This window comes from Streptopelia decaocto, assembly GCF_964273445.1.
Source record: "Streptopelia decaocto genome assembly, chromosome: 4".
In the NCBI taxonomy this organism is placed as follows: Eukaryota; Metazoa; Chordata; class Aves; order Columbiformes; family Columbidae; genus Streptopelia; species Streptopelia decaocto.
Genome location: NC_138658.1, coordinates 9,882,614 through 9,907,072, shown reverse-complemented (window position 1 = coordinate 9,907,072; position 24,459 = coordinate 9,882,614). Strand labels below are relative to the sequence as shown.

General features: G+C 40.6%; 1 protein-coding gene across 4 annotated transcripts in view; it reads right to left on the bottom strand.

Annotated features, from left to right (window-relative positions):
- Window positions 1–580: 580 nt before the first annotated feature.
- Window positions 581–24,459, bottom strand: part of UGT8 (UDP glycosyltransferase 8) — a 44,536-nt gene continuing 20,657 nt past the window's right edge. For all 4 annotated transcript variants that reach the window (XM_082050535.1, XM_082050534.1, XM_082050537.1 and 1 more), the window contains exons 3-6: window positions 8,753–8,895; window positions 6,223–6,299; window positions 4,495–4,714; window positions 581–2,826 (exon numbers count right to left, since the gene is read on the bottom strand). In XM_082050535.1, coding sequence (XP_081906661.1) covers window positions 2,463–2,826; window positions 4,495–4,714; window positions 6,223–6,299; window positions 8,753–8,895 — 804 coding nt within the window. In that variant the 3' untranslated portion in view covers window positions 581–2,462. The remainder of the gene's footprint in view (window positions 2,827–4,494; window positions 4,715–6,222; window positions 6,300–8,752; window positions 8,896–24,459) is intronic.

Sequence of the window (24,459 nt, the reverse complement as noted above, 5' to 3'; positions counted from 1 at the left end):
ATATTTGGGAGAGCAGTGAAGCCCATTCAGAGAGCACAGCCGTGCTGCTTTGCCTGTCAAGTTTTACTCTCCTCCCATCAAACATATTTTGTCAAAATGTTTCCCCCCCAAACCAGTGGCATTATCCACCCACTTAGTCTAATACAGGTTCCTGTATTGAGGCAGAGGTGGGAAATTAAAAATGGCTACAATATCAGATCATATGTGAAAATACAAGACAGTACCTGTGAATTGAAGAGGTATGTTTTGCTTTCTAAGAAATGGGTATAACTTAACACATACCGAAAAATACTTACATTTTACCAGGAAAGTTTAAAAAACTTAAAAAAAAAAAAAAAAAAAAAAAGAAAGTAAGTCTGGTTAGGCATCCAGTCTTTCAACTGATTCAATGCATCTATAGGCAACAGATCTACATTCACAAAATATAATTGTTGATTTCAGGTATGCATCATGATACATACTAAGAACAAAGAATTCATGCATCCTAATAGGCATGCACATTCATACACACACACACACGTACTGGGTGATTTGAAATAAACAGCATTCGTTTAAATAAAAATATACTTCGAACAACAGGATTTCTCTATTAAATCCATGTTTATTGCTTAAGTTTTATCACAGTGGAGATTAAATTACGCTTAATCATCCGGTCAGTGCTTTTGTACCTCCTTCAATGCCAAAAAAAACATTTAAACCAAGTCATTCATACACTCGAAGTCTTATTAGCATCCCACCATTCATCGCCTCTGTGTGCTCCTTTAGTTGCCACAAACTGCAAGATTGTAAAAAGGTATAGCTAATAGGCTTATTTATAATACCATTTTCTTCAAGTATTCAGAAAGCAGTACACGTAGCTGTACTGTATATTATAAACATATCTGTACTGTTATTTATTGCTATAGGATAGAGGCTCCTGATGGAATGATAGTGAAATATTACATCACCGTGTATGAAGATGATCTCAGCATCCTGTAATCGTCACAACTCTTCCTATGTTAGTGAACATCACCAGGTAAATGGGTTTCTTTCCTTTCTCTTTCAGGCATGGGATTTTCAAACTACATATAAATAAAGCATACACTCACAACATGTGTAGTGCAAATTCCAAGTAAACAGAATGACATGGAAATAAACTCATAGTTGCCAACTTTGGTTCAGCGGGGCCGTTATGATTTTTCACGCCCGTGTCAGCGACATTGATTGACAGCGGTTGTCGCGGGGAGGGGCTGCGGGGGGGCCAGGGCAGCCGAGCCCCCCTGCAAACCTTGAGCCCCCCCTGCAAACCCTGTGCCCAGGCAGGGGTGGCTGCTCACCCCCCAGCCCCAGAGCGCCCTCCCCATCCGCATCAGGGAGTCCCATTGGCAACTATGTGGAACATGGATTGCGTGGCCCAGATTAATAGAAGGTAATATTTTGTTTTTTTCCAGATACAACCATTGAAAGAGAACATCTACAACACTGCGATTCAGAAAGAACTAAATGAGAATTAATAGGAAAGACATTCAACTGGGGGTAGGGGGTGGGGCTTTTTTGTTTGCTTTTAAAAACAACCACCAATTAGTGGTTTGATTCTGGGCCATTACAAAACCTTCTCCATTAAGCACAGGGCCAGATTCTCTTTGTTGTTGTTGTTGTTGTTCATTTCATTTATTTTTCTTAATTATGCAAATCTACTTCCCACACAGCCATAATTTAAACTGAAATAAAACGCCGTAATATTTTCATGGCATAAATTATGTATGCAGAGAAAGGCTTCAAATAAGATTTTGTATAAATTAAAAATTAAGACATATTGTAGACTTGCTCAATACCCTTTTCTCCAAAGTACTGGTACTGAGTAGAAGAATCATGCAGCTTATCAGTAAAAGGAGTACATATTTTTGCCATTTTTCTTCAGTGCTCATTTTAAGATTTTCTTTTTTTATGTCTGTGTTCTCAGTCTGCAACTTGCTATTTCTTGCGCAAAGATTGGGATGTTTTAACAGCATCTTTATGCAACACATTGAACCTTCAACAAAGGAAACAGAGCTAGCACTAAAGTTCTCTCAGCTAAAAGACAGACATACTAAAATAATAAAAAAATAAAAGGAAAAAAATACCTCTGCAAATAAAACAAAACCTCTCGTTTGGGACGCAAACACTTAGCTTTTAAAAACTGAAAATTCATAAATATGGTCATTGTATAACTTCAGAGAATGAAGGCTTCTAAAAACTTCAGTGCCAAAATAACCTCTCTGCATCAGTATTAAGAATAACATATTTTCCATTTTAGGTTGTTCTTGCCTTTCTGTTTTTTAAAGACTTCTCTTAGTTCTGTAGAATTTTGTCACATAATATTACATACTGTAGGGGAGTGTTAGAACTGCTTATTGAGGTTTTAAGTAGTTGTTAGACTAAGTTACAGCAATAAAATTCAATTACTCGTCTCATTCATTATTACTTTACATGGGGCGGTTGGCTCATTTCACCTTTTTTTCATGCTTAATGTGGCCATTTCTTCTATACTTGCCATTTGGTATCCCATTCTGGTAATGTCCATTAACAGCGCTATGTTCGTCATTGGACCAAAGATGTTTGCTTTGCTTGCGGATAAATTTTGTTATCCTGGCCAAAATATAATAAAGTAAGGCAGCACCTACTAGTACAACAAAGGCAATATCCAGTAAGAAATACTGATAAAAAGAGATGCCGTAAACAGCGGCACGTAGATGTTGCGCTCCGTTGTGACGGAGGATGTAATCAATCCAGTAGACAGTTCGGTTAACGGGATGACCGGGTTGGTCTTTGTGAATCTCAGACAGCCGCTGGGCCCGCTGCCGGTAGCTGACAGAAAAGGGAAGAAAGGAGAAAAATCATCATCAGAGCTCTGAGCAATGCAAGCTGCAAACACATAAATATGCTTAAGCCTCTACAGATCAAGCTGTGTATTACTGCGGGACTCTTGCATACACCAGCATATAGAGGAACAGACACGGCGGATCATCCATCTTCCAGTCAGTCCTTACAGCTCCTTGATGAAGAATGACTAGAAAAGCAGATCGATCGGTCCGTGATGAAAGGCAGAAATTCACCCTCCAGCGAAGCGATTAAGAGCCAAGCTGACCTGCTGCCAGAGAACAATCTTATCTAATCCAAAATGAATCCTATCAAAGTGAGAAGTGTTTGCCCTTCCCACTGTAAAGTGGCAACATACCCCGTCTAACACAGCGCTCGTTTGTGCTGTTGTGCAACTGAATTACTAGAGAAACACAGAACAAAGCAAGAAACTCGGTTTTGATTGTGCAAGAGAGTATTTCCACCGGTGTCCAGAGTTCAGCCTAAAACTTTTTGGTTTTTACCACAGGCTGCCCCCAGGTGCCGACCATTGTCAAGTTCCTTTTCCCCCTCTGCGGCAGCTGCAAGGTCGGCAGGTTATTTATGCAGGACTCGCCTTTACGCTAAGGATAATTGCACAAGGGAAAGGTGATGCAACTGATGTTATCGAGATCTCTTTAGCAACATTCCCCATCGCTGCGGTTCTGCTGCTGGCTCCGTGCAGGTTTCTCCTTTCCCAAGGCAAGCGGCACTTGCAGAGTTTGCTCCCATGAAAGCAAGAAGCATCGTCATCACCATGCTCCAAAACTACGGTTAGCCCAGTGCAATAAAACACTGGCTAAAACATCATTCTTTTGAATCTGGAGATTGTCTGAACAACATAGATGTTTTAAAATTATTCAGAGCAAACTTGTGAAGTGACTCTCCTAGCACTTTAATATCTCTGAGCAAAGTCATTTGACTAGAAAGAGTTACAAAACCCAGTCCATGGTCTTTTACTTATTCTATCTGAATGACAAAAAAATTACAAAAAACAGACTGGAGTCCTTATATTCATAACAATTTGTTAGAATATTGCCATTGCAACAAACACAAATGACCTTTTTGACCTTAAAAAAGACTGGCCAGAACAGGAAAATATTGTCATTTGACAATAAGGACAGGAAAATATTCTCCTTTTTTTCTAAAGTTCCACAATTCTATTTTAAAAATTAAAAAGTCACTATTTTTTAATATCTCCATATTTTCAGCTGTAATCCAAACATGTCACCCGACAATCGCATAGGTGTATTGTGCTCCAGGGCCCTTAGGCAGCACAACAGACAGTCTGCTAAATATGGAGTAATCAAGACACAAAGAGAAACATTGGTCTGCAACAAGGAATAAGGACAGGTTTGGTTCTATAATATAACCTTGTTGTCCTTCACATGGCAACTGTCACAAAAAATGGATGAGATCACTGAGTTTTGGTAGGCTGAGCAACAAGCTCAGCACCTACACAGAAACCTGATCAATTGAGTAATCTTGTGAAACGGTACAACCACCCTTTCCCCCACTGTACACGCAAATGAAGCCCAATCTGCATTTCTTTTCCCTTGCACAAAGGTTCTGTATGTGCTTATTTAACCTGTAACAAAAACCTGAAATAAAAGCAAGAAACGATTGCTCATTCCATACCTGGGGTCATTAATAACTTTTACTAGGGCTTCATACAGTTCATTCTCAGTGACCGTCTTCCAGTTCAGCAATATTCCCATGCCCTTGGCCTGCACACGAGTCATGGTGTCGTAATGGTCTCCAAACAGCGGAATCCCCACCACTGGGACCCCATGGTACATGGTTTCAAAAATGCTGTTCAAACCTCCGTGACTAAGAAAAGCCTTGATGTTAGAGTGCCCTGAAAACAGAATAAGCATAAGGATTTAAAAACAACCAACCAATCAACATATTTACAATTCCTTGATGTAAAGGTATTGAGGCAAATGGGTACAACACATGTGCTGCCACGTTTCTATGGCTGAGATTCAGGAAGGTAAAATGAGGGCAATTTGTTCTAAAGTTCTCCCCCTTAAACCCACAATGCTGAAACTTTCCGTGCATTACATTATTTCCTTATACACTAAGAGAGAAGGAATGGCAAAACAGCAAAGAAAATTCTTACATATATGAGTTGTGTAAAAATTACTAATAGAGTAATTAATACACTCTTTACTCCTGAGCAACTGCAGGTGGTGACTACAACCAGTTTAGCAGTACAAATGAACCAGGGAGTGTTTTTCCTCATTATTCATATGAAACACAAGCTATATAATGGCAAGACAAATGATGTTGCACTTAGAGTTTCACATGCCTTACACTTCAGGCTAGCAACATTTGACAATAAGGAGAGTATTGCAATGGAAAAATGAGACTGCCTCAGAGCAATTCAGTAACCAAAACAAATCCACCTGGTTTAGAAGTCATCTGCCTCATCACTACATTACGATAAATACTCCAGCAGACATACACACAGCGACACACACACTTCATGTGTTCATCAGTGCCGTCGTAGCACTGGAGCTGTTTTGTGAACACAAACATCCCGGTATCCCAGAGACAACCATAAATACCCTGCGGTCCCTCAGATCTGCAATGTATTCAGCAACACTTCGGCAGGGAAGGAAGGGGGGAAAAATAAAAATACAAAGACTCTTAACATAATCTTTACCAAAAGACGGAGGAATATCAAGTTTCACCTCTGAGAACCCAGAGTACCTCAGGTTAATTAAACAGAAAGGTTATTATCAGCTCACAACATGTGCCAAATTTCTGTTGGAGCTTTCCTTGGAGAAAAATGAATAAATAAATAAATATAGAATACATACAGGTGTATGTACACACCCCTAAAACCTGTTTGGATGCAATGTGAATAAATTTTGCAAGCTCAGTTTCATGACTTTTCCGTGAACAGACCAGTGAACATCATACCATGCTTTCTCATAAGAGAAATTAACAGTTACAGTCACCAGCTCCCTAAAATGGTATATTTTAGAAGACTCCTACTTATTTATCTTCTATCTTTAATAATGACTTTTTCTTGAACTGCACAGGTTCTATGGGATACAAAGCTTTAAAGACATTTTCCCATTTATTAGGTCAAATAGTCTTTAGAATAACTATCTCCTTACACCCAATTAACTTAAGGAAAAAAATGCAGTTAGTACCAGGGAAAGACAACTATAAGAATGTGTTTTGATTTCATCATCTTGAAATTCTGACAAATTCTATACTCCTGCTCTATGACCTCCATATTACTGAAATTATGCTAGATTTCTGATGACTGCTAATTCAGTACAATATTGTTGGAAGAGCAACCCACCTCACTCAAGTGAGAATAAGCAATATGTCGTCAAAATAGATACTCACCAAGCAGGTCGTTTTGTGGTAACCATTCTATAAGCTTTGTGTTGTTGCCTAAATTCCTCGGTTTGTTTCCTGAAAACCTAAAAAAAAAAAAAATGAAATCAAATTGATGCATAAAGTCAAAACAGAGAATCAACCCAAATAATTCACGAGGCCTAAGCAGATTTCCAGTTACACAGGGATGGCATTTACTCACCATCACAGGACAACAAAATAGGCTCAACCAAAATGTTATAAATAGCTAATAAATTCAAAATATTTTTTTTCATCATTCAGTTTCCTTGCAGTCTGGACTGAAACGCAATGTTTTCTATTAATGTTATGGCAACACGGTTACTTCTCAACCCCAACCGTGAGGGCAGGGGTTTTATAACCTCTCCAGGGCTCTGAGCCCATCGCTTTACTGAAAACTTTGCCGGGTACTAGATAAATAACTCCACCAACACACGAGCCCTACCATCAACACAAGGCATTTCCTTTCAACTGGCCAGTTCCATGTACCTCTTCATAAATGACACCATCTTATTTTAAAATGTGTTACTAACACCAGGAAGAGAAAGGGTGACATCTCGGCTTATAAGGCAAAGGGCCACTGCTGAAAAGGCTGGGACCAGCCTGTGAGACAGGTCTGTTCTTCTTACTTGCTCAACTGCCTGAAACCCAATGGCAACACCTTGTTCACCTGAGGTTGATGGAAAAGTTTAGCCCATAAAATACGGGCTTGAAGTACAAACCTATTTACATATTAATGTTACATGCAGTTAATAGAGAAAGTTAAATATATTCTAAACAGAAAAGAAAGATAGAAAAAATTAAGTGACTACTAGCAGATAGAGCTGTCACAAAACAGCTCTATCGGACAACTTAAAAATATTCTGGTTATTAGAGAGCATTAGAACTATCGTGTCATAAAGATTCACCTACATATTCTTAAATTAAGCAAGTCATACATCTTTACAACTGGCTTATACATCCTATATGTTGAAAAAAGTCTATGTTACTTATGTTAACTTACAAAAACACAAAGTATGTTACTAGTCTGGGCTCTAACTAGTACTGCGCAACTGAAAGCATATAAAGAACTACAAAGATTTCCTTGATTTGGCATTGTGAAATACGACAAGCAGTACTACCTTTCCCATTTTCAGTCAGGTCTAGTATAAAAACCACCTGCATCCAACACAGACCATAGGTCAATGATCTGAAGAACAATTAAAAAAAAAAAAAAAAAAAAATCAAAGTGAAGTTGGGTTCATTGTTTCATATTCAGGTATTTAAATGAGGAACTCAAATTCCCACTGGGGTGACTGAAAGCCAGTTGCTCAGCTCTTCCAAAGACTTACACCTGGTCTCAGGGACATCCCCCTATTGCACGAATCATGACTGAAAAAAACAGCAGGAGGGTTCCCTTATCTGAAAAGTCATAGATAATAGATTGCAGATAACAAAAACAGAACAAAACAAAAACATAGCAAACAAACAAAAACAAACAAACAAAAGTAACACCATAAAACCAAAATCCACACACGCTGGGAAGGAAATACTAGTGAGGAAAATCAGAAACCATGATAAAAAAATAATAGTAAGATCAATTGGGACTAATAATTAATTGCAAGCCAAGCAGTGCTGCAGATTTCATAAGAAAGAAATACATAGCGGCTCTACCCCAAACAAAAACTGATGAGCACTTTACTACAGCTACCAAAGGTTCTGTGCTATGGCCTGAAGAATTTCCATTTTCTTGTTCATTAGTGGGGTTCACTATTTCAATTACACACAGCAGTGAAAATGGCCTCTACGTGATGGCAGGGAATGGGACACTAAATAGGCACCTAATACAGCTCCAGAAGGAGAAAGGACACCGGGCATAAATTGTAAAGACACTGATTATTTGGAAACCAACAGTTCACGTGAACTGCTCCAGAGTGACACTCCATGTGAGGCAGAGCTGACTAAACAGTTCTTGGATTTTTACAGTAAGTGTAGAGAGACACTCGAGGATGTTTTTAGAGCCAAGAAAGCTTATGACTGATTTTTACTCCTGCAGATTTTTCTTCCTCCAATTTCTCACAGATAAAGACAAGTAAGAAGAGCAATTATTAAGGTCTGTGTTCACAGATAAAAGAGGAGAAAGGGTCTGAGAAAGAGCAAAAAGAGAAGAGATAGAAGAAAGAAAATCTATGATTAAATCAGCAGGATGTCATTCTTGCTCCCTGTGGTGGCTTCTTTATCAGAAACGATGACAGCAAGTCATAACCTCAGCCTCTATTTTCACTGTCCACAGTCCTTCTAGGATATAAACTCAGTAGAGGAGTATAACCTATGCCTTATTCTGCCACAAAATCATCACTCCTCCTTATTACCAGGGGACTGCAACATTTCCACAAAGAGCATCTTTCAAAAGAGTCAGGTCCTCAGTGCCACCCAGACTGTCACCATTTCAGCTCCCGCTCCTGCAGCTCTTGATCAAGAGAGCACGAAAGGAACTGAGCGTGCTTGAAAACACCGTGAGTACATCTATCATTGCACTTACCTCCAAATAACTCTCTGAGGCAGTCTAGCCAGAGCATGTGCTAACTTATTTGCTATGTCTTCTGACAGGTATTTCACTCCAGCTCCAAAAGAGACGAGGACAAAGCCATTTTCGTTAGCACCATTCACCCACGTTTGGAGATCCTGTTAAAGTGAAAATTTATACTGAGCACTGTAGAAGCACTGGTAAACCACAGAAACGGATTAAATAAACATTGCCTAGGAGAAACAGTTGTTGGTGCCTATTATTTCAAAAGTCAAACAGTTTAGAAATTATTGATACAATGACTCAATGATTCAAAATCCGTGGTACAGGTTGTAATCAGCAAAACTCTTCCTGGTTCATTTTAGCTTCCGCATTAACAACCAGTTTCGTATGACAATTTGCCCTTTCCTAACTGATTGGCTGACACATATTCACATGTTAACACGCTACATTTTAACTCAGCAAAACAGAAGAAGATGCATCTCATCAGCCTGGAAGTGCAGCACAGGAAATACAGGAATGAAGGCTGGGACTCAACTATGTGATTGCTAGCCTTAAAGGAAGTGAGAGGACTTTAGACGGATTGTTTTTATTTCATCTATATAAAGATAACAAACACAAATTGAAAGAAGCCAGAGCTTCAAAAAACCCCTCCAGTTTCCACTGCTCCAGTATTTCAAGGAGCAAGGAACAACACTGCATTTGTATGGCAAGTTTATCAGGGGTGGATGCTCCTCCTTCTTGGACCTACATACTTTAACTTGGACAACTGTTTGCCTCTTCCGTGGCAAGTTACCAATATTACATCAAATACAGGCAAGTGTAAAAAAGGCCAAAGCCCTTTAACATCCTTAAGCTCATTCTCCTTCTGTAATTACTCTGAAATGGAGTCTCCCACAATACCAACTCTCGCTGACTGTCTTGATTCAAGGGCTGCCTCAACTTAGGAGAGAAAGGTAATGCCAAAAGCAGACGTGTGCAGTACCGCACTGCTCTCAAGTACTACAAATGCAGATAAAACGTCAGCCTGCTGGGGGTAACCTGACAGTCACCCAAAACCACAGGTCAGAAAGCCTCCATCGGCACAGCAGAACCCAAAGCAGATTTGGGCGTTTCATTGCACTGAACACCTTCAGCACAGTGGGTCCAGCCACAGGTAATTCCTTCACAGCTGATGCTTCAAGCAAGTCACAGGTTGCAAAGGGGACAGCAACACCCAAAACCCAAGGCTGACTTTGTGGAAAGGGGGTTTGTGTCACTGATGACAAAGCAAGCCAGCAGCTGTGACTACCAACCACCACGGGACGGCAGGGAAACCATCCTAGGACATGAGACAGAGCAGGGCTGCCAGCTAACCAAGTCTCAGACACAAGAACAATGTCATTTATATTCAGTATAGGGGAAGTAAAAAAAAAAAAAAAAAAGGTGCCTCGGGGTATCCTTTGCTTTTGGAAATGCACATTTAAATGCTATTTCTTCCAATGCAACTGTTGGCAGCAGAAACTCAAAAAGTGATACCACTGACATACAGATATGTCAGTCTGCCAAAGAGCATCTTTTATTTCCTAGGATATGGTTTAATTCTGGTCTCACCAAATTTAAGCATAAGCCTGCTCAACTCCAGTACAGCAATAGGAAATGTGTAAAAGGAAAATTAAGAGCCCTGTTCACAATGCATCTTTTGTCCTAGTAATAAATAGCAAGCCAGACAGGAATAGAGTAATGCTGTGCTATCGTATCTGAGCACAAAACCACAAAAGCTGCCACAAAAACCAGCAGGCGAAACAAAGACCTGCACATTAGACTGGGAACTGTACACTAGTCTCTGCTACGCAATGAAGAAGGGACTTCTATTTTCTCTAGAATTCACACTTCTTCACTTTTCCTCATCTATTCCAGTGTACTTTCCTTTCCATTTTCTCTCTATGGCAGTGGAGAGAGGGGGAAGAAGGAAAAGGAGTAGTGACTGAAACCTGCCTTGAAGCTGAATCATTTATTATGAGCTAAACTTCTGACATGAAAGCTTCCAAGTGGTTTTGTGATTTATATAGAGTTTGTCCTTGAATTTTACTTAGGGACCTAAAGCATTCTGCAAATGTAATTATATTATAGTCACTTTTGCTTAGTGGTTCAACTAGTCACATCTTGAATTACTTCCTATCTGTTGTTTAAAGCCTAATAGAAAATAACCTTTTGTGGGCTCTAGGACAACCTGTTCTAAAGAGCAATCAAGACAGCTCTGTCCCCACTTGTGACATTCGATCTAGGTTTATTCTGAGAGCTGAAGCTACGTGTTACAGGTGGTTTTCCTCCGACACCTGGAAGCAGCCCATATTCGCAGGCCCTTGTCTTCATGGAGAACTGACCACCCGAACACCTGCTGGAGGGGCAGAAACCTGGAGGGTTCTGGAGCCCCTTCTCGGTGACAGTTCCATGACACAGGTGCTCAAGAAGCCAATGAGGGGAGACACTCTGCTGGACCTCATGCAAACAAGCAAGAAAGAACCAGTCTGGGATGCAAAGATTGGCAAGCAAGGGGAGAGCAGTGGATATTTTTCACCTCGACCTGCGTAAGGCTTTCAGCATGGCCTCTCCCCACAGCCTCAGACAGACAGACAAGCTACTGGTCACACAAACAGACAGCGAGGTGGGACTGAAAACTGGCTGAACTGCGGGGCCCAAGTGGTTGTGATCAGTGGCACAAAGTCCAGCTGGAGGCCTGTTTGCTTTTTAGTAAGCAAAAAAACAGGCTAGCTGGCGCTATTTATCGCTCAAATATTTCTCATTCAGCATCAGGAAGCCCTTACCTGTGACTACTTAGACTGAGACACATGGTTTCTTATTATAGGAATCAGTCTGTTCCAGCTGAGGAATGGCTCCTAAGGCTACTGCTACTGTTTCTCTATGCTTAATTAGAAATACTGTGCAACTGCACAACTCTGATGTATTCACATAATTAAAATGATACATCATTATATACACATAGAGGAAGTATAAAACATTTCCTTATAAAGGAATTTCTGAAGGACCATTCAAAAATCCCCACGTACAATAACAAATAGCTATTAAGTACTCAGATTTTTATGTATGGGAAAAAAAGAAAGGAACTTTGCCATGTACTATGGCATTACTGCCACCCTACAGTAGGCTTCAGTGTTTTATTGTGCAATAGCAAAGCAGTCTGCTTTGTGTTATTATGGTTGATTTCATAGCCAAACCTTTGTAATCCTTCCCTTTGAAGGTAATCCCACATGTTCAGTGGAACATAACATGTACTAATGGAAATTTAAAATCTTGACAGGCACAACAAGATCCTGCCATCAGGCTCAAAAGATGGAATTTGTTTGCCATCTTAAACGGGATTATACCTATATTAATGAGAATACAAATGGTTTCACTTTTGAGAAACTGAAACCTATTATGCGAGTGCTCCCTGTCCTGACCCATTTCCTAAGTGTGGCAACACACAAATGCGCACTTGCAAGTTTTCAAAGCGTGTTCTAAGCAACATAAACGTCCACACAAGGTTTTTCATTAACTTCAGGGGAAGCATGCCTGACTACTACACATGGGTCTACACAAGGAAGAGACGTGAAACCAAGTTTCCCATGCTCCAAGTTGGACAGGTGCAAACCAAGTCTGATCTTACAGGTACATAACTGGATTAACGGGAGTGAAGCAGGTGGGGACTTATCTCAGACAGAACAACAGCCCCCATGGCTACCATGGGCTTGCCGTCAAAATCAGAAGCAAAGGAACTTCTCCTCGGGTTTTCTTTTAGGATGCTAAATTAGAAAGAATAAAATTTTAATTCCTCACACTGTCAAAGTTGTTCTGTGCCAACCTTGAAAGGATACAGAAGAGTTTTAACTCAACTTGTTATATTCTGACATCAACTGAAAGTTTCTTTTTTTTTTTCACACAAATTTGTCCTAATTTTACTTAAGCTTTATGTTGTGCTAGTAGCAAGAGGGATTGCTTGCCTTGCCTTCTGATCCGCAGCCCCCTTCCAATCCGCTTCCCCAGAGGGGTGCTGGAGACCAGAGCTGTGCATGGGCTGCAGGAAATTAACTACAGACTTGTCAGGACAAGGGTTCTCCTTGCAAACATCCATGTAACTCCTGGCATAACACAGCTTTAATTAAACGGGATCACCAAGCATTGCTAAAAATGCAAGAGTGGGATAAAAATGATGAAATTAAGAACAGGGGACTTAACACTGCATCCTTGTAGAGCCGCCTGAGTTTGTGACCTGAAGAAGACTATTAGTCTCAGGTTCCTTTAATTTTATAATTATTTCTCTTGACAGCTTTTTCATACAGATTTTCTAAACTGAAGATCTAGCAAAACCGAATCCGAGCGGTGTTCGTAGGTCTTTGGTTGCAAAACAGATCTGAATGTCCTGATACAATTACCTGCATCACAGTCAAAGGCTCAGCATTTCTTTGTACTTTCCCTGTTCTCTATGTGGCCTGTGAGGTACAGGAGTGACACAGTAGATAAAAAGCAGACTATGATCTTGGCACATCAAAGACTGAATACTTCACTAGCATTATTACTATGACCATTATTACTACGACTGTGACCTTAATTCACACATCTACATTCCTCATGTTTACTTCAGGAAGGACACGACAATGACTGATGCAGGCCGAGCAGCAAAACACACAATCTTTGACCTATTCTTGCAAAACCTGAACTGAGGAAGAGAACACACTCATGCTACAGGACAATTTTGCCCACAGTTTCAGCATATCTAGCCAGTATAGCCTTTAGTCACCTTCCTACCTTTTTATTAATTTAGACCATATTAGCCTTACCACCACAGTATTAGTCTCAATGGATTTTCTGCAATGGAAGAGGAACCAGAGAAATCAGCTTCAAGTTCAGCAGGAGAGAGAAAGAAGGGACACACTAAGTTATTGGTTATTGAGCTTTGAAGACTGGTAACCACAGAAAAAAAACAAACAAAAAGCCTCATGCCTGACTGGGAATCAAGCAAAATCACCACTTTAATGCTATGCTAAAAAGTTTCAGACACATAAGCTCATTCCCTATGAATTCACCCCTTCCTTGTTCCTAAATCCAGTTACACTTTTAACCTCCAGCATGTTTTGTCTTCCCAGTATCATAACACACTGTATGAAAACACATTGAGTCAGGGTGCGTTGTCAGAGCTGCCTTTGTTAAAACCCTGTTCTCTGTTCAGGCAGCGTTTTAGGGCTCCTCCCTTGCAGCAGGCAAACAACTTCCTTTTGCCCAGTTTAAATGATGCTCAGGTTGACTGTAAATTCAGTGTGATTTTTCTCTTAGCCTACGGAAAGGATACTTCGTATTTGAAATTACAACTTTTGAGGTCTAAACCTACAGTGAAGATTTGGGGAGGGGGTCTATTACATGAAGAGCTATATTACTGAGCCTTCCTCAAACTCTTCAAGCTTCAACTGAACACAAAAGTGAGAAGGGAACGCCTTTGACTTTTGCAGTTAATTCACACTTTACACATGTGGTAAAGCCAGGCACATCTTTGAATGGTTATCTCTTTCACTGACTACTAACAGAGCATTTATTAGTGTCAGATTAATTATTTTTTCACCAAATAAAAGCATTTTCAGTTTTTGTTATGCAGAAAGAAGAACATCTTGCCTCAATGACGTGAAGTCCTAGCACAGACAGCGCACAACATTCTCTTTACTGAAGCCGCCCTGAAAATTTGACGAACTGGACCAGACGCTTAGAAACAAAGACCTGGCTTTCCCTTTCCAAATCAGGAATCAAACCCCAAACAATTATGACCCCTAAGCCTTGAAGAACTTGAGAGCAAAATTTTCAATAAAATTTCTGAAAAAACTTAAGATCAAGCACACATATAACTTCTACTTGAAGAAGCATTAAAAAAATGTAATTATTCTTCTTTGCAGGGTCACAGCGAAAACAAGATGACATCAATGAAGTATTAAGTTGGATACACAGGTGCATAAAAGGATTTTCCAGAAAATTTAAGAGACTTAAACATAGGTAAGAAGCCCTGGGACCAGAGAGGTATTCACAAAAATGACAGGAGGGAAGGAGGCTGTTTTCTCTGGGCTATCTCAACAGTCAACGGAGAGGCTGATGCAAAGGATAAATCTGAGCACCTACAGCTGGACACATCACATGGATTCCTGCCCACCCTCACCTGCCCAACAGGCACAGCACAACCTCAGGTGAGGTCAGACCATGTGAAAGACAGAAAACCTGTCAAAGTCATCGACTATAGCAGATGTTGGGTTTCTGAACTGAATAGTGGACTAAATTTTCTATCTGAATTTTGGTTTCTAGCCAATTGGCATTAATTACTCAACACTTTCACTTAAGTGATTAACAAAAAAAAAAAATCAATGCACACTAGGTTGTGAAAACCTTAAGTGAGTCCCAATTATAATACTGTGCCAAACCATGTTAGGACTCTGCCTGTTTTCTTGTTAACTTCCAAGCAAAAGCACGTTCTTTGGGCAAAATAGAAGAATAAGAGACTGAAACTATAAAATTCCTTTTGAAAGTCCCAACCTGCTCATTCAAATCTCTAGTTTCGCTTCCATTGACTGACTGATCCTGGCCCACCAAGTCCCAAAAGAGGTACCAATTCATCTTCAACTGTATTTCACATCAGAGGCACTTTCTAAACCCCTTTAATAACTGACAATTCAGCAACTTAGGGGTTTCTCAAAGAGGCACAGCACTTGCACAGGCCACCAAAGGCAGTCAGCAGGACACTATTTTTCCTTCCTTCTCCAAGAAGGGAGCTCTCATACAGCAACAGACCGGCCTTGTGGCCATTTCAACCCTTTCAGAAGTCACGCATTTGCTTTTAAAGCTTTTCCTTGAGCTTATCAGATAGGCTGTTCACAGGTTGCCTAAGCAGGCTTCACCGTCTTCAGTATGGGTAATAGTTATTGCAGTCAGAGCTTTGCATATGAGCAGATACTATGACCTTGCCTTGTTCTCTTTTGCGACTTCAGTTGCCTGTGATTTCTGTGCGACACTATTCTGCTCAAGAGTGAAGGTTTTAGACTATGTACTGGTCTTTTACTGAGCTTCTCCCTGTGCTTGTATAGGGAGAATAAGCACTTACTGATCTATGTGTCTATAGACACGAAGCAGGGAGGAATAAAAAAAATAAAAATAAATAAATATTTTTACCATTCTCAGACAGCAATGCTATTGTGCCGACTCTACTATGTGAGCTTTGTTCTGTTTGATTTTCTAATTAGCTATTCTTAGCAGGCTTAGATGCTAAATGCACAGCTGTGACTATAGAGTGAGGGCCCAGCTGGCAGTAACCAGTGGTGCCTAATACTGAGTTTTGTTTCAGATAAACAAAGTACACAAATACAAACATAACCGGGTTTAATATCCGAAGCTTTCCCTGTTCAGCTGCTCGATTCAAATGTGTAATAGCACAAGTGGCTCTTCTTTGAATATGGTTGCAAACCATCATTCCCCAATGGGGAGCACAGGCATACTATGCAATTTCTACTACAAAATGCTGCTAAGAGTGGACAAAACCAGATCTATTTCAAAATAAATAAATAAGAAGCCACATGAAGTGATCTTTAGAGACACTCACTGATAAATAAACAGAAAGGTACACAGACCATTTTTACAAGAGTCCTAACTCTTCTGAAATATTCTACATAGTACTTCCCTCATGTAAAGTATTTAAATGCTATCGTAACACATTTTTAACCTCATTTCAAATTTTATCAAAAAACAACGTTTCAGCACGGGCAGTTAAAGGTCATACACATGCCATTATATGACCTTTATTATCACTGAACAAATGGTGTCCTATCATATAACCTGAAAGTTACAAAATCATGTGTCAGTTTCCAGCAAACCCAGAGAAACGCCATCACTTCAGGCAAAGTACGCTGTTTGTATTTACTCGCTGCAAATTCCTAAATCAGTTTACAACCAAAAATAGGTTTTGGGATTTGCTTTTAATTTGCTGTAGCGAGCAAAGGACACAGGACAGCAGAGGGAACACGTGTCCGTCCCAAGCAGAGGACGCTCGCACCTCCCTGACTCGACACCTCCAGCTGCCACTGCTGGCTCAGCCCGACGGCCCCACACGGACCAGCGCCCCGCGCCGCTCCCAAGGTTATTTTTCCGCTGATCAGACTCCTGCCTCCTGAAAGCGATGGTCACAAGGCAAATGTGCTCATTCCATTTTATTTGTTTGTTGCTTTTGGTATCATCAGGCTCAGGCGGTTCAATCAGTGGCAGCCAGGCTGCTCCCAATCAGTACAAGATCCTTCCTCCCTTCATTTCCCTCTGGATTAACTGTAAATTAATTGTTCTGTTTCCTCAGGTACAAGTCGCTGTCAGTCCTTGTAACTAAACATATTTTTTTCTGGTCTCTTCCCCTGTCCTCTCCCTTCATTTATTCTCCTGTCCAAAGTCAAACAAACTGAAAATGAAACAGAAAAGGTGGTGGTTTTGAAGTGTCTCAACAGGCTTTACATCTTGTCTTCCCTTAATATATTGGTGTTGGCTGACCTGCGCCACATACTATTAAAATGCTGATAAATCTCATTCTATTACTGACACCTAGAATACACAAAAAAGTCCACGCAGTTAATATTCACGTTATTCTGTAGTTCATATTAGCATAGAGTAATACAATTCCCAAAACAATACTTTTAACTACATTAAAAAAACCAACAAACCCTCAGATTATGGAATGAGATTAAATTCCTCTATTTTCTTGCTGGTTAAAGCCATGCTAAAACTCTCAGTTGTGAAACGAACTGAGGTCTGAACTGTTTTCTATTGGGACCCCAAGCACACTGTCATCACATATTAATCTAACAGTGCCGCTGATAAAGTGCTTCCTCAATAGTACGAGACACAGATTGAGTCCTGTTGAAATACAGACTGTTTCCCTACCATGTTTCTCACTAACTATTTGGTATATACACTGCATATTTGGCTTATCAAAATGCATTGGGAAAAGAAAGAAAAACAAAAATCAACAACCAGAAACAACAACCAAAAAAACCCACAAAGTCTTTAAAGCCTTATGAAGCTTTTTAATGCCTAAAATGTTGCATTTTCTTGTCCCTGACCTCTACTGCCTTTTCCTATTTAACTTTCAATACTAACGGAGCATTTAAGTCTACTTAACTTTAAAGAGGAATGAAATTCAGCCTCAAAAGGCAGGCAAGAAATACAGTATCGCAAGCCTCTGTCTTTTCTCCCATATCTCAGCTCTCTCTAGAGTTACAGGCATATCCAATGAAGCCTCCAATAACACAGTCTGCCTAAAACTAGAGGTCAACCAGAAAACTGCTGCGCAAGTACGTCCCTGATGCAACACTCTTCGTCAGAAATCCATTACTCACTGCACCTTTGGCAAGCACCCTGGGAAAGCAACCTTGCCTTTCAAATGAATGGAAGGTAGTAGAAAATAAGAAGCTTGCCCTTCAAGAGAGGTTATTAAAATGACTGCATAGAGTAGCAGGTGCAGTAGAGGTGTCCTCAAACCCAGGATTCAAATTAAAAACTTGTTACCACAGGGGCAATATTCTGTTAAAAAAGTACCAAAAACACCTTAGCTTTCCTAAGTGTGAAGCCCCAATATGTAACTTGTAAGCATACACAGAAAAGTTTATGATTCTTAAATGTAAATGCAAACCAACGTCTTGCCAACCCTCCTACAGTTTCAGTAGCTGCATATGAAGTAGCAAAGCTGTACAAGTAACAGTTAACACAGTTTTTAAGTATGGAGCCTGTTTTTACCTACTCTGTCTATAGAACATCGGGTCAAATTAAATTACAGTGAATACAGTAAAAAGAAAATTGAAAAGGAGCTGAACTTTAAATCTGGACTTCTGCATTATGAATACTGAATAGAGCCCCCATCCATAAATCCACATTATAAATTTAGGGGTGAAATTTTGTCTTTCATTGTTCCAGTACAACACCTGTGCTCTGTGGATGGCAGGAGATAAAATTCCCACGGTGGCAAGTCGTTCTTCATTTCTTCTTCAGATGGAACAGCTTTTCCTTCTCCCGGGACACAGCCCCGGGTTGGTGGGCACAGCCCGAGCAGGGAGCACAAGCACAGGGCTGTCCGCGTCTGAAGGTTGAAATGCAATTACAGGTGTATGTTCCTGTGTTAAAAATTAATTCTACTCACAAGTTCAAAACAAACAAACACAACACAAAACAAACACAAACTTCTGTTCAACACGCTCTTGTGACCTACAACAAATTCACTGTCAGGGTTGCTCAGTAGGGATAATAAAAGAAGGACATCCATAAAGTAAAATAAATCCACCAAACCTGGGCGCTAAAAAAAATTACCGTACACCAGGTTTCAGCAAAATGTGAATTGATTCCCAAAAACTACGCTTTCCTTGAAGGTAAGTTTTAAATGAGAATGGTGTTATATGGAAGCCAGATGCTTTTTTAGGCACAGAAGCTGAAGGTGCATTACTGATGTTCCCAATGGCAGAAGAGGACACGAACCACCTGCTCGCAGCTGCTAATGCTGGGGCAGGGAGCCAGGCCGGGGATCAACCCATTTCTCTTCCCCATCCACCCTGTTCGGTTCTTCCTCAGAAATCACTGGTCTGTCCCAGAGGCCCCCATGGGCACGGACACCTCACCACCCCAGACAATGTGTGCTGCCTCACGTTGACCCAAACACAGGGTGTATAAGTGCCTAAGCAGATTATTAGCAGAACACGAGTTATCCACTTCACCTAAACAACCTTTCAGCAGCTAGGACATCCAAAAAGTTGGCTTCGTTGCAAAGATTATTTCTTTTTTTTAATCAATAATATTACTAGCTAGGCTTGCTGCTCTCAAATGTCAGCTTTGAACATAGCCCAATGTCCCAAACTATACAAACACAGTGTTCAAACTCAAGCATATTCCAAATACAACAGAAAAAAGTATGCCTTTGAAAATACGTTCCTGTCTTTTGTTTCTCTACACATTAGAAATTATCCTACAGTATGCTAGAGAGGTAGACCAGGGAAACAAAACCAGCTCATTATTTGTTCTACAAACTACTGTCTTAAAAACTTAAAAGTAACACTCACAGCTAAAGCACTGTGCATTACCAAAGTGCACAAATCTTGTTGATTTGTGTGTTTCAATACGAAAATGAAAAATGAGAATGTTTAAAATCAAACTTGTTTGTAACGTTATGTTAAACTGTTGGGTTTTTTTGTGGATAAAGAAATACAGTAAAATAACTTATGTTGCTTTTAACTTTCAGAATTTGATCTGCAACACTCAAGGCCTGAACCTTGCATTTTCCATTCCCAATATACGCAACCATCTTACTGCTATCCGCGAACCAAGTAAACTTGCTTTTTGATGGACAGCACAGGCTTGCTGAAGGCTTGTTGTTTGTTCACTACGAGCTGGAAGCCATCTTATGGTCAGCATGGGAGGATCTGCCTTCTGGACCAAGTTTTCCTGGAGATACTTCACTGCCTTCTGAAATCGCCTTGGCATCCTCTCCCTGTGCCTTACACTACCAAGACAGATGCTGAGTCACGTACCTTCCCAAATTTAAAATGCTGCAGTGTGGCTGTTACAGACACAGTTCACCAGCCTCGCTGTACTGAAGCAACCCAGACTACAGCAGCTGTGTCACTGCGCATCTGAAGAGCTCAGGCAATGCCTACTTGTGTAGCAAAAAATCAATTGGGGCTGGGGGGAAGGAAGCTGTATCTGGAAATGTATTTCAGAGCCAAAATACACAATAATGTGGTTCAGCACAGAACATAGTGCCCCATCATCTGTAAAAGACTTTTTGCCTTCCAAGTTGACAATCACATGCATTTTAAAACAGCTCTAGATTTGCTTCACATCACCAGAAATTTATTGTCAAAAGTAGCTGTATAAGAACTATATCCCAGACTTCAAAAAAATAATAAAAGGTGGTGCTATGCCATGCACAAAAATCTATTGCTATAGCCTGCAAGAGCTTATAGAATGTGTCCTTGAATTGGAGTGAAGGAGAAAAATCTAAGGAATAAAATGTATCTCTACTCTTCCACCTAATTCTAAAGATAAACAGCAGTATCAGCTAACACTAGCCCAGTAAACACTGAACTGTCAGCAAGATTTGGGAAAAAAAAAAATTAGTGAAGATATTTCAAAGCCACCAATTTGTTACATAGATCCAGCTCTATATAATAACAAGATTAGATAAGAGATCTACAGGGAAACGAGTAAGTTACAGCTATGCCTGGAAGGACAGCTTCTTCTTCTGAAAAATGAACCCCATCCTTTGTAGTGTAAGTTTAGTTTACTCAGGTACAGAAGAATTAGAAAAGAAGACAATATAGAAGATTGTCATTTGTTTCTCTTTTCCTATGAGCACCAAATCCCATTCAGTTCAAAAGAAGTACATCAATATCAGCACTGAAGAAAAGCATAGCATTCCGCAGAAGTAGTTATGAAACTTTTAAAAACCATGCTGATGTGAAACAGGAGAAGCGCAACTCACAAATTACATGGTATGTGTCACTTTAGTTTCAGTGATTTTTTTTTTTTTTTTTTTTTAGTAAACATTGACACAGATTACCTCAAGTTCAACTGTATCTAAACAGCAGGATCCAACCTACCTCCAAACACACTTACCTAACCAACTGATGATGGAAACGACTCCTTCTGAAAGACCGTTCAACTGCTTTTCTTGTGGCAAAGACACCTGCTCATTCCTAGTGCCCTTCACTCCCTTCTCACCAGGGACCAGGTATTTCCCAAGGCAGCTGCTTGTAGTGCCTGTTGGGTTTCTGCCCTGATTCAAGGGCATATCTTATCAGGCTGATTAATGCCTAGCTACATTATCAACCTAGTCACAAAATACAAATGCCATAGCAGAGGTTTCCCCATTGTTTAAGATGTGTGTTACTTTAAAAAGCCAGCTTCATTCAGCTTCACAAAATCCCTCTGGAGAAGTGTAATAAGAAAGAGGCAGAAGAGCCTTTTACTTTCCTAATGGCCACTGCCAGTTATGTGGAACATACCACCAGCTAACACCACACACTGAATAATTTAAGTCAGCTATGACCTTAAAGATTTGGTATTCAGTCTGTCTCTTGCTTTTGATCCTTTAAGGCTAATTCTGCTCACACTGTCCTTCCTACATGCAGTTCAAAGAATGCTCTTTTTAGTTAACTACACAAACTCCAGGCTCTTTCCCATGTACACGTAAGATTTTATTCCCTTACCAGTAACAGGTGCAGCCACATTAACCATCTCCGTGCTTTTAGAGAGGATACAGTATTTATGCACGAAGCACAGTCTAAATCTACATACTTTAACCAGCAGAAATAGCATGCAGAAGTTTGCAGAAAACAGCCACAGAAGATGACTCCTAACTGTGGGGTGTCTATTGCCTACACTGAGCTTTGTGAAGTGACGATCAACCCGCTTGCCACAATCAAACAGAGCAACGCAAGCTCAGCTCAGCTTCGTCAACCTGCAGCAGGGAACAGAAGAGCACAGGCAGGAATGCACCACCACTGTGAATTTTAGCCACCCACCAGCACACCTCCTCTCTGCAAAGGGCAAGGCTAACCCCGCTACCCCGAGGGGAAAGGTCCCACTGGCGCACGGAGCCAGGCAGAGCGGCGCGTGGTGCAGGGGGCTGACCTCCAAAAGGACCTGCTGCTCTCCCCTCTGCCCCCTGCTCCTGGGTGGGACTGCAACTGCACCGAGGGATGCTGCACCAAGCGCAGACCGGAGCACTGCCTCAGAGGGAGAGCAAAAAGGAGGATCAGAGCCCAGCAAGGGCTTCCTGAGGCATCTGGGCAGGCTGCATCCCAAAGATATATTTGCAGCTTGCATACCACAGGTGGGTGCTGCACGCTGCAGCCGTTAATCGTGATAGGAGTTCAGCAGCAGCTAAAAAATCACGCCCATCACACACACTAACCGCATGATCAGCTACTGCCGGTTCCTGGTCTGTGCAGGGCAGTAAGGATATGTCCTGGTTAGGCCAGCTCCCTTCACAGGTGACGCACAAGATGCACAGTGAACATACGGTCCCTGCAAGAGACCACAGCCTGTGCCAGCGCAGCAGGACGGACGCGGCTCTGCACACACACCGTGTGTCCTCCAGCAGCTTTGCTCTGGCTGCATTTATTCTGGTCCCCGATCTGAGTGTCGCCCCATGAACCGCATCACTTAAAGTCACCGAAAAGGCCAAACGCTGCTACAGACCCTTATGCCTCCTATTAGACGCCAGCACATGTTTCGTTGGCAGGTGAAACAAAGCTTGTAGCTTAACATCTTCCAGAATAGGTCTAGTTTACCTGCACCAAAAAATATTCTGCAAAGAGAAGCCACATGCAGTTAAGTGAGGATAACCGAGAGATTTACAAAGCCCTTCCACTGCCCAGAACCAAAGTACTAATGTCGATCTGACAGGTACAGAACAAAGCAAGAGTCAGGTTAATATCTCCACACATGCACACGCTACTACATGTCATGGATATTCAGCACTCCCTGCTACATGCTATCTTCAAGGCTGTGTTTTTCTAACTTTTCTTTAAAGAAGAGTTTAGGGAAAACACAGGTGCAGACTGAGCAACTGCAAAACAGAGCTACCGCATCCCCTAGAATTAAACAACGGCAATCGCGTAACAGTTTAAGAAGCCTCAACCTCTGTCTCCTCTTTGATTGTTTAACTATTACTCTGCCCCTTCTCAAGACTTTACTTAGTTACAGAAAACCAGGGCTTTGCAGCTATCTGTAGGAATTTTCATTTGGTTAAACAAACTACATTTTGTTTACATTTAATAATGTAAGAGATCTGAATGGCTTGTAATAGCAGATTAAATTAGGCTGCTAAAACTTATCTCTGGACACATACCCCTCTTTTCTGATGATCAGGTCTGGGCAGGAACATGACTTTTGTTTATGAGATGGCTCCTGAAGCATCACCATTTCCGGCCCAGTACACAAATGTGAACCAGCTCCACTTGTGGCTTATCTTAAAACACCAGGTTAAAAGCTGCAGAAAATAAATTAGCAAAGGCTCTTCCTTTAGAGATACAACAATAGCTGAAAACAGAGCTAGCTATTCAATTCTAATCTGCAAGAGTAAAGCAACAGTTATGAATTTTATCTAACTGTTCAGTAAAAACAAACTGATTAACCAATACTTTAATTATAAAATGTGCCACAGTAGAATTATGTGTAACAGTTTAGGCATGGACAAATTATACGATAAAAGATGAACGCACTCACTTTGTGTGTCTTGCATTCAATCGAATCCTGTGCTTAGAACACCATGAGAATGAATATCCCAAAACTGAATAGAAGGTAAATAATGTCTCCATTCTCAAATAATTAGGTGTGGGGGGTGCGGTTCTCCCCACTGCAGTAAGTATTTGCCAGCATGTAGTCTACCTACAGGTCTACTTCAAGGTCACTGTCAGTCTGGTTATATTGAACATTTTAATTACTTTTCCACCTTCTTGCACCTTAAGGTTTTGTAACAGGTTAACATCCATGGTTCCAGAGTAAATTTAGAAAGTACACAGAAATACAATCTCAAAGGCTCAAAATATTTATATGTGTGTGTACATATATACATCTCTGTATCTATACACGCACATCACTGTAGCAAAATATTGAAAGAAAACTGCTCCTTCATTTTCTTCCACCCCATTTTAAAGAAAAAAAAAAAAAAGACAACACAAACC